Below are 11,507 nucleotides of genomic sequence, written 5' to 3' on the forward strand. Positions count from 1 at the left end.
AATAGTGAGAATTGGTCCCCAAACTAAAGTGTGACCATATATAATGTGTTTAATTTTTTTCAATTTTGAAATGTTTTCTTTCCTGGCTTTATGTGAATTGTTAGCCAACTATAAACCATTCATAGGTTGGTGTCATTGGAGAGTGCTCCAAAAAGCCTGACACAGCAGCATTAGCTCAACCCTTAGCTATTTGTTTGCTTGCCAATGGCAGATGTGGTAGTGAAAACCATTTCCAAAACAATTGTTATTTTTTGCTATTCTGTTTAGTGGCTCTGGTGGCACAGAAATCACACACTTAACCTTTCAATTCTTGTGTGATCAGCCCTTTATTCTGGGCTGAATGAGTCTCTGAGTGCTTATGACTTTTATTTACACCATTAATTACTGAATTGATTAGGCTGCTGTTTTATGAGGGAGAGAAAGACTGTGTGATCGTGTTAATTATAGTATCGATTCTACAGTCACTCTTATGAGCAGATGCCACCAGTTTATTATTGTGTGTGTGTGTGTGTGTGAGAGAGAGAGAGAGAGAGAGAGAGAGAGATTAATAGTGAGAATTGGTCCCCAAACTAAAGTGTGACCATATATAATGTGTTTAATTTTTTTCAATTTTGAAATGTTTTCTTTCCTGGCTTTATGTGAATTGTTAGCCAACTATAAACCATTCATAGGTTGGTGTCACTGGAGAGTGCTCCAAAAAGCCTGACACAGCAGCATTAGCTCAACCCTTAGCTATTTGTTTGCTTACCAATGGCAGATGTGGTAGTGAAAACCATTTCCAAAACAATTGTTATTTTTTGCTATTCTGTTTAGTGGCTCTGGTGGCACAGAAATCACACACTTAACCTTTCAATTCTTGTGTGATCAGCCCTTTATTCTGGGCTGAATGAGTCTCTGAGTGCTTATGACTTTTATTTACACCATTAATTACTGAATTGATTAGGCTGCTGTTTTATGAGGGAGAGAAAGACTGTGTGATCGTGTTAATTATAGTATCGATTCTACAGTCACTCTTATGAGCAGATGCCACCAGTTTATTATTGTGTGTGTGTGTGTGTGTGTGTGAGAGAGAGAGAGAGAGAGAGAGAGAGAGAGAGAGAGAGAGAGAGAAAGAAAAATGTCTATTATGACTGTAAATGACTGAAGACAAAGAATTGAAAGGAGGAGAGACATGATATGGATTGCATTACTTTTCTATGTGTATTTTGCATGCTGCTCTGTTTTGGTAATGTGCCTGTGTGTAGGTGTGTGTGTGTCTGTACCCTAGTGTATGTGCTACATAAGTGAAAAAGCACTGCTGTGTGTGTGTGTGTCCTGTCTTGTGGCGGATGTATCCTGACTGCAGCTGTTCCCCAACGCTCATGGCCACACGTGGACCCCGTTACATAAGCCTTCAGAGCCTTTAAAAATTTATGCTTCTTGCACACATCTAAATTATTCCATACACACACACTCACTCATGCGTGAGCATTTGCGTTACAATTTCATTATCATCTGTAGCATTTATCAGACAAGAGACTCTTTTTCAAAAGCCTAGATCTCAAAATTTAAACTTAATAAATGCATGTATGAGAGAACAATCAGGTCCTCAGGAATGCTGAGTAGTTATGAACCACTTTTTATTATAATGTTTTATACCTATTCTTGGTTCCCACAATTAATTCAGATTAATTCAAATTCCTTTGGTGGCATTTATTGGAAGTGACATTTAGTTAAAAGAAAGATATCACAAGCAGACTTGTAATGTAAAGTAATATAATGTAATGTAATGTAAGGTAATATAATATAATTTAAGAATATTTTAAGAATTATTTAATATAATACAATAATTGTATTTATTATTATTATTATTATTTAATTTTGTGTTTTTTATTTGTTTATTAGCCTATAAGATTTGTTTATTAGATCTTGTTGTATTCATATTTATTATTCATTTTAGTAAGTTATGTAGTGAGTAGTATTCATTGAAATTGATCCACATAAGTCTTTGTTTTTAAATGGAAGTATAAATATATTGAGATTAAATATAGTTAAGACATAATAATTGTTATTATTATTATTTAATTTTGTGTTTTTATTTTATTTGTTTATTAGCCTATTAGATTTGTTTATTATATCTTGTTGTATTAATATTTATTATTCATTTTAGTAAGTTATGTAGTGAGTAGTATTAATTGAAATTGATCCACATAAGTCTTCGTTTTTAAATGGAAGTATAAATATATCGAGATTAAATATAGTTAAGACATAATAATTGTTATTATTATTACATTTTATATTAGTCTTAACTATAATATATCATATCAGATTATGTTATATTGTGTTATATTATATTATGCGTCTTATTTCACTAGTTTTGTTTTTAAATATTTATTAGCCATTTTAGAAGTATTCATAGATAATGGGTCAGATAAAGTTGTTTTGTTTTGTTTGTTGAAATTTATTGTGGATTACTATTTGACGGAGGATGAATGTAAATAAAGATGGTTTCAAGTGATGTTTCAATACACATTTTATTTATTTATTTTTGAGATGACCAGTTTGCAGAAAGACCATCTTGTCAAAAAATGAAAAACAAGCTCCTTGCAGCATATTGAGTCCATCAGCGCAGTGTGTGTGTGTGTTTGAGGGCAGCGGGAGGCACCTGTAGTGCTCTTGGCCTGAGCTGATGATGGGCAGCTTAAAGCCCTGGTGACATTTAAATGGCTTCCTGCTGCTGACAGATTCTTGTCTGACAAACGGCATTAGAGGCGCAAGGCTCCAGCCTCGACCTGCTCCTCCCCGAGTCAACAGAACAGTCACGCTCTACAGGACAGCAGCAATTAACACATCTGATCTCTCTCCTCCTCCCTGCCCCTCTTTTATCACTCTCTCTATTAGATAAGAGGCTCTCATTCATTTTGCCCACATGATTCACCATAAATCAGTTGCAGCTTCTGGGGGAAGTAGTTGTGAATGCCTTTGCAGCAAGCCATTCAGTTCTACAGCCGCTTTAAGGTCCATGATCTTACCATGAAATCAAATGCTTTTTATAGGCTATCACAAAACCCATTTTAAAATCTGAAAAACACAGTTATTGGTACTGCTGTGTTCAAGTTGAATTTCTAAGGTTTATTTTTTTTCAGTGTTACTGTGTAAATTGTATGTGCTTTTTAAATCTAAATCTCGTCTGCACTGAGTGGAAATGGAGAAATTCTTTGTATTTAAATTGGGGCTGTGCAATATTGAAAAAAAAATGCGATATGCGATAACTCATTAAATAATGCAATATTCGATATGCGATACGATAATGCTTAAAGTGCCACATGCTCAGATGAAAGTTTTACTCAGCTGTTGCTGAGTCAGTTCTGTGAACTTCTATAACTATCTTGTGTCATATATATATGGTTATTTGTATGTATGTATGTACCAAGAGTTCCTGTAAAACCACAACAAATTCCTTGTTTGCGCACACTTAAGTGGTGAATAAAGCTCATTCTGATTCTGATTCTAATAAGAAAGCACCCCTACAACAACTTCTGAAAGTGAACGGTAGTGTTTTACTCTAGCATTACATAAAAATGTCATTTTAACATTAGTGTAATCATTTTAACATGAGTTTAGGAACTGAATAATAAAAAGGAAAAATACAACACTGCTTAGTATTTACTCTATGAATTCAATATGCTCTGATTCTTATTTAAGCTACAAAAGTTATTTAGGTAAGAGCAGTGAGTGATTTTCTCTGTCTTTTGTTCATGGCCCCAAATATTGCAAGCTGTAGCGATATGCATATTGCGATATGTACATTTGCGATATTTCGATAATTTCGATATATTGCACAGCCCTAATTTAAATTCAAGAGAAGCAGACAGTCCTACATTATGATAGTGGCCAAAATATTTGTGTGAATTATTAAGCAATTGTTTTAATTTATTTTAATCACATTTCAAAGTAAATTAACTTTTTTACAAAGTTTTGCCAGTTTTAAGATATAATTAATCTCAAATACATATGTTAATTTTGTATTTTACCTTGTTTTATGCTTTTAGTCAAGCGGGTTAATAATAACAGTAATAATGGAAAAATACATGCATCATTATTATTATTATTATTAGTAGTAGTAGTAGTAGTAGTAGTAGTATTAAAGGGATAGTTCACCCCAAAATTGCAAATTCTGTCCTTCATTACTCACCCTCATGTCGTTCCAAACCCATAAGACCTTTGTTCATCTTCAGAACACAAATTAAGATATTTTTGATGAAATCTGAGAGATTGCTGACCCTCCATAGACAGCAACGCAACTACCCCATTCAAGGCCCAGAAAGGTAGTAAAGACATTGTTAAAATAGTTGTAAATAAATAAAATGTGACATCAGTGGTTCAACCGTAATTTTATGAAGCTACGAGAATACTTTTTGTGTGCAAAGAAAACAAAAATAATGACTTTATTCAACAATTTCTTCTATTCTGTGTCGTGTAATTTGTGTTCTGAAGATGAAAGATCTTACAGTTTTGGAACGACATGAGGTTGAGTGATTAATGATAGAATTTGCATTTTTGGGTGAACTATACCTTTAACTGCAACAACAACATTAAAACCTCTTGTTTTAAATGTCGCCAAGTGATTACAAAATGAAAACACTTTGCTTTTTCATTTTAATTCTGCTGCCACAGATTCAGTCAAATTACATGTTGGCACATTTACATGAAACGGCTTTTCCTCTCTCTGTATTTGTATGAATGGAGTTTTTGCTAGTGCATGAGAACTGTGTTTGTCTTTGCCAATGCCCTCAATACTCAATGATCTCTCTTTGACTGTCTTCCATGGCCTGAGTTCATTTCAAGCTCCGTTCAGCTTTACCCAGTTGTAGCTAATTGGGTTAAATTATTAAAAAGAATTACAGTTCTTTGAGGGGTAATTATCATCATGTTAATTAGAGTATGTTCAGATGACATTTATTTAATGCTTAAGATTTAATTTTTTTTGGTAGTGGTGGTGGTACTGAACACTTCGGTACTTTTTGTTTTAATCAAGCATTACAAACTTAATTAATTTATTTATTTTTACACACAGGCCCCCCCTCTCCGCCTCGAGATCTGGTCTACACCCTCAAACAGTCTACGCTCATTCTGGAGTGGGCCACTCCGAATGACTCAGGCGGCCGAGGGGATCTCACCTACAGCATAGGCTGCCGGCGATGCGTCGGCCCCCCGCGGGCCCCGCAGGTGCAGTGTGAACCCTGCGGAGCCAGCGTGGGCTTCGTACCACAGCAGAGCGGCCTGACGGAGTGCACAGTCACCGTAGTCAACCTGCTGCCCAACTCCAACTACTCCTTCAGCGTGGAGGCCCGGAACGGCGTCTCAGAGTTACTCCCCAACAAAAGGTTCTACACGCAGGTCAACATCTCCACCAGCCTTCCAGGTACATTCTTCATAAAATATTGAAACTTGTGTTTACTTCGTATTAGGGGTGTAACGGTACATAAACATGATGGTTCGGTACGTACCTCGGTTTTGACACCACAGTTCAGTATGGTTTCGGTAAAGCAGGGAGGAAAAACGAAACATAAAATTGCTTTTTTTAATTAAACAGTGGTTTACTGAACAAATTGCTCTTTCTTTGAATAAATTCAATTATAATTAAAATTTTCTATAGGGATGAAAATCTACCTCAGCTTATGATCTAAACTATATGCAGCCCTTTTCCATTACTATAAGGTTACAATTAACAACAGAGCCCAAATGTAAATTTAATTACTATTTATTTTTAAACATAATAATCAGCACTTAACTTAAAAAATTGTATGCAAATATGTAAACTGCAAATGCAGTTTTTAAATGAACTTCTAAATTATAAAATGTATATTTGTTGTTGAAATATATTAATTTACACAGTGGCTGTCATAACTTGTTTCATACCAAATTGATTTAAACATACATTAAATAATTAAGACATCACTAACAGGTAAAGTAAAATATAATGAGTACAAAATCTAATATTTCGCAAAATGCTCTTCTCTAGACTTAATTTCTCTAGCAATCCAAAGAGCTGTGGACTTTGACTTGCCTGAGGTAAATTAAATGCTATGTGAAATTTTGTTTTGATGTCATTCATTCATGTTTATTTCACGTTAAAACTAGTAGTAGAACTAGTAGTTCATTGGAAGTTTCCAATGAAGATCCACTCGTGCAGTGGTTAAAACAATGCTGTATTTGTTCGGTACAGATTTCGTTAAAGAATTTTCGGTATAAATATGTGTACTGTTGCACCCCTACCTAGTATCTTTCCCTGTATTTCCAAATAAAGTGCCTCAGTGAGTCAAAGTTCACTTTTTTTATGAGGATAAAGTAGGGCTGGGCGATATAGCTAAAAAATGTATCAACGATATAATGTTTCATATCGTTCGGTATCGATAATTATTGACATTTTTTATAACCTTTTTTAAAAAGAGCAATAGAATTTTTTTTTTATTTAACCACTGTATTTTTAAATTAACCTTAGCATGTGTGAGTGTTTGTGTGTGCTGTCTGCGTCACTCATAGCACGTGCCTATATCGTGCACTATATCGATCATTTTTTATATTGTTATCGAAGAAGTTGTACCGTCGATAAATATTGATACTGTTTTATCGCCCAGGCCTAGGATAAAGCCTGTTTAGCAAGAGGCAGTTCTGTAAAACACAAGATAGCGCTGCTTTTTTTCTCTTTATATGTCTGATGTCTGATGTCATATGATCCCACATTACAGCTTTTGCATTAGTCAGTGTAATGTGGATGGTGAATGCTGGTTTGCATGGTTTTTTTTGTCTTTTAGTGGTTGTCTTGCTCCTGATGTTGGCAGAGACCGTATTTGAGGACGCTGTCCTCTCAGTAATACTGCAGCAGATGTTTTCACTCATCTCCATTTGATTTGAGTGAAATAGTTCCTTTTTGAGCCAAATGAGGTTGTGACAAAGCAGCTTATTCATCTTAGTGCTTCTCAGTTTCATTGCATCCTCGTGTCGTTGATGTCTTTCCATACCATGTGGGATTAAACGACGTTCCTGTCCTCTTTAATGAGATCGGCAGCAGTGGTCAGTGTTAGTGCTATTTTTATTATTATTGTTTTTTTATTATTATTTTGGGTTAGTGGATATATAATGGTACACATGAGTATTATCAAAAAAAAAAATACACAAAACATTTACATGTTTTTACCGTTAGTTGAGATGGACAATTTATTGAGGCTTAGTGCTGAACAACAGAAACTACACAATTACAAATCCGCTGCTAGCAGTTTATGTCCACTTTTTTTTTTAAGTTGAAGACTAAATGTTCTGCACATAATTGGAGATTATAGTCATTTCTTTCAGGTGAAATTGCCATTTTTCTGCTGTTTTATACCAAAATAAAGAGAAATTGGTGTCTGAATGCAGTGTAATTCTCAAAGACCCCTTTGCTAGTCACAGAATTCAGTAAACAGCTAAGTTTATGGGTAAGTAAAAGACCAGAATTGTGCTCATAACAGAAATGAATGATGTCATAATAATAATAATAATAATAATAATAATAATAGCTTTTTTGACTTTTTAGACTTTTTGTGACCAAATGATTTCAAAATATATTTGCCATTTAATTTTTTTAATTTTTTGTTTGTTTTGTGGGCTCATAACAGAAATTACTAATGTTATTAATTAATTACTGAGAAATTACTAATGTAACATAATCATACCTGCATAACGTAAGACTATTGTCCATTTTTAGAGTCATACTATGTCAAAAACATAGTTTTACAGCTAGAATGCACCTAGTTTTGTGTTCCTGTACAGGTATGTGTGTGTATCTGTAAATAGGTTTTGCTTATTTTGTGGAGCCTACAGTAAATGTCACCATAAGGATAGTAAAACCTCACATTACCTCCAGCCAACAGCCTTCATGAGGTAAATGGCTTATTAACATAGAAAATAATGTCTTAATGCAGAAAGGCTCATGTGAGGGTTTGTTTAGGAGCTAGAAAATACCTTTAGCACAATGTAATATCAGCATAACTGATAATAATGGAATGGAAAGTGCCCACCGTGGTAAAAAACACAGACGTGCGTTTGTGCATGTCGACCCATGAGCGCACACTCCATTTTTAGTGCTGACCAATTACAAAATGAAGTTGTATAAGAGCAGCATCTGGAGTCAAGCAGGGCTTAGTGAACAGCTGGTGTGTGTTTGTGTGAGAGGTCAGTTCTAAAGAGTTATACACGCATACTGTACATACATTGTATGCAATATTATGTAAATGCCCGGTTACACACTTCAGAAATCACTTGGAGTATTAGACCCTCACCTGTGTCGTCAAATGCCTCTACAGCTGATATTAACTCCCTTTACACAACACCCAAATTAACACAGACCCACTGAGCCACACACACATACTGTACAGAGTCACACAGACTCGCACTCACATTACTGCTTGCTCAGATCCTTCAATGATCTCAGAGTGCCCGAACACAAAAGCTGAAATAAGCAGTGCAGGAGCCGCATGTTTATTAATGGAGGAGATCTCTTTCATCAAGACTTATACACTCTCAGATTTTGCTTTCCATTAAGAGTAAATTGCAGAGCGTTTATTTGGCACTCGACTCCTGCGCCTTTCATTATTTGATACTCTTCCCAACACAATTGCTTTTTCTCAGCCAAAAATTACTCTTTCTTGTCTCTCACACCTTTTCAGTAGTCTATTTCTCTTTCTTTCTCTCCTTTGCCCTTCAGGCAGAGTCCAAATTAACTTTTTTTTCACACCTGCCAAAGCAAGTGAATTGAGAACATTTGCCAGCCATGAAGCAGTTTATATAGATTTTTTTCCAGGATATATTAGGATATATATGTTTTGTTTTTTCAGGATCTTTTGATGAATAGAAAATTTGAAAGAACAAAGAAATCATAAAGAATCTTTGAGAAGAAATGTCTTTACTGTCACCTTTTGGTAATTTAATTGGTCCTTTCTGAATAAAAGTATTAATATTCTTTAAATATATAATAGATATAATCATTTATTATGTAATAATTAATTGTTTTATTGTTTAATTACTATATTTATAATTTATTATTTTATTATTATTATTATTTATTTTCATTTGCTATGACACTGGCAAATATTTTGTTATCTACTCACCAAAGCCAGATTTTAAATTGCATTTGGCACTTGGTTTGTATGTTAAATTTGGACCTGGGTCTCAGGTATAAATCATATTCCTTTGTGTTTTCATCTTTGTGTGCTTGAAGTCGTGTGGGGTAGCCAATAACACAAGTCTTTAATTTTTATGTGTGTTGCATATTCTAACTTAATTTTGCTCTCTTCTCCTGTTCCATTCTCAATAAACACACCATTATTCTCTCCCTTACCCAGCACAGGCTCAAGGTTAACTGGAGCTCTCAGAGGAAGTGCTATTACTTTATTGTGATGTACAGTCTCAGAGGCAGCTGTGTGTTTGAGCTCTGTGATTAGAGTCGGTGCGATTGCAAGCCAACACAAAGGAGTTTAACTGACTAGAGGCTGAGATCAGTGCCATGCTTGTGTTGAATGTGCATGTTCTGTGTTTATTGGCCCTTTGTTGAACTCTCTGTACAAATGAAATATAAGCATGCTGATCATTTTGAGAGCAGTTTGCAGTGACCAAATCGGGTCACTCGGCAGCCATCTTAGTAAAGCCCCCGGACATATGTTTTCTATGTAGGTAAATGGCATGCAAGTACTGCTCCTATCTACTTGAATAGGGGAAGACATTTTAATTCCCTGAAATGTCAAAATTACATTTAAAGGCACAATATGTATGATTTTTTTATTAAAATATCCAAAAACCACTAGAACAGTGTTATATATTTTGCCGACTTGTGTACTTACATTATTACAAATGTTTCGAAGAATGTTTAAATCTAGAGAAATAAGCAATTTTAACTAGTGACACAAGCCGTGTCTATAGTGTCATTGTGTCGCCTGCCAATGACGTCATAACCCCTCGATTTCCGGTTTTGTTTTGTAGAAAACATGGAAACACCAAAGACACTTTAATATGTTGTGAGTTTTAATAGACCGGTGACGACCACACAGAGTAGCATTGTAACAGAACTTTCAAACGGATCTAGTATGATAAAACAGCGCTGCTTTACCCCACATACGCACGACCGGAAGGAGCGGAAACGGTCGACTGTGGCATAATAGAAGCTCCGCTGCTTTCGAGCCGTGTGTCACGCTCGTTCAGCGGCATAGTTTCTCTTCGACGGCTTCCAGCCTCACCCTGCTTCATTCTACAACGTTAATAAATCATTAGCTCAACCATGAACATGATTTCTGCCCGAGTCCCGTCGAATTGCATCGGCTGTGGGGATGAAGACGACAACTCCCATGATTCCACACTCAGTCACGGCGTCATCAAACTATGCCTTTGTTTCTTTGTTTGTTTTGAATACGCGCCCTCCAGCGGCGAAAACTTACATATTGTGCTTTTAGTAAATATTTGTAATCAGCTGTAAAATGTGGTTCATAGCAATATTAATGCATTTCATGAGTTTAAAGGGATAGTCCACTAAAAAATGACAATTCTGGCATCATTTATTCATGTGGTTTCAAACTTGTGTGACTTAATTTTTTTCTGTGGAACACAAAAAAAGATATTTAGATTAAACCAAACTGTTTTGGTTACCATTGACTTCCATTGTACTTTTTGTCCATAATGTGAACTGAAACTTTGCTTACCAACATTTTTCAAGCTCATTGTTTAGTTTTATATGCTAAACAGTTCTGGTACTGTGTTGGGTCACCATTTGAAGGGATACTTCAAGGGATGCAAAAATGAAAAGTGGTGTCCAGTATTGCTTTGGACCCCATTGTGTGTCATTGTATAAAAGATAAACAATTGAAACTTTCTTCACAATATCATATTTTATTTCATACAGGTTTCACGACATGAGTAACATGATGACATATTTTCATTTTCGGGTGAACTATCCCTATCCCTTACCCAACTATCCTTATGTGTAATGTAAAAAATTAACAACCAAACCAGTGTCAAAAATCAGTTGAGAATCACTGTTAGTGCCCATCAAGTTCCAAATAAAAAGAGAAAATTAACAAATTAAAAAAGGTTCTATATACAGCTATCCACTGAATTATCCCTATACTATATTATTTTGAAATTAAATATATTTCATTTTTTCCTTTCTCTTTAGAGTGTTACAAGCTCTTGGTGCATAAAGAAGATCTGTAAAGTTGCAAAGACTAAAGTCTCAAATCCAAAGAGATATTCTTTATAAAAGTTAAGAGTTAGCCACACCTACCTAAAACGGCTCGTTCGAACACGCCCCCACATATCTACCTCACTATGTGGGAAGATATGCATAACGCCGCCCAAATGTTCACACAAAGAAAGAAGGAGTAACTTTTATTCTCGCTGTAATATTGAAAAGTGAAAAGTGAAAAAGTGAAAAGTGACGTGACATGTGGCCAAGTATGGTGACCCATACTCGGAATTAGTGCTCTGCATTTATCCCATCC

The 11,507-nt window shown here is 35.2% G+C and overlaps 1 protein-coding gene across 4 annotated transcripts in view; it reads left to right on the forward strand.

The window, feature by feature from the left end:
- epha10 (EPH receptor A10) overlaps positions 1–11,507 on the forward strand; it is a 109,742-nt gene that overhangs the window by 50,890 nt on the left and 47,345 nt on the right. For all 4 annotated transcript variants that reach the window (XM_016509914.1, XM_016509915.1, XM_016509916.1 and 1 more), the window contains exon 3: positions 5,057–5,404. In XM_016509914.1, the coding sequence (XP_016365400.1) occupies positions 5,057–5,404 (348 nt within the window). The remainder of the gene's footprint in view (positions 1–5,056; positions 5,405–11,507) is intronic.

Source organism: Sinocyclocheilus rhinocerous, unplaced genomic scaffold (genome assembly GCF_001515625.1).
Source record: "Sinocyclocheilus rhinocerous isolate Xijiao unplaced genomic scaffold, SAMN03320098_v1.1 scaffold53, whole genome shotgun sequence".
Classification (NCBI taxonomy): domain Eukaryota; kingdom Metazoa; phylum Chordata; class Actinopteri; order Cypriniformes; family Cyprinidae; genus Sinocyclocheilus; species Sinocyclocheilus rhinocerous.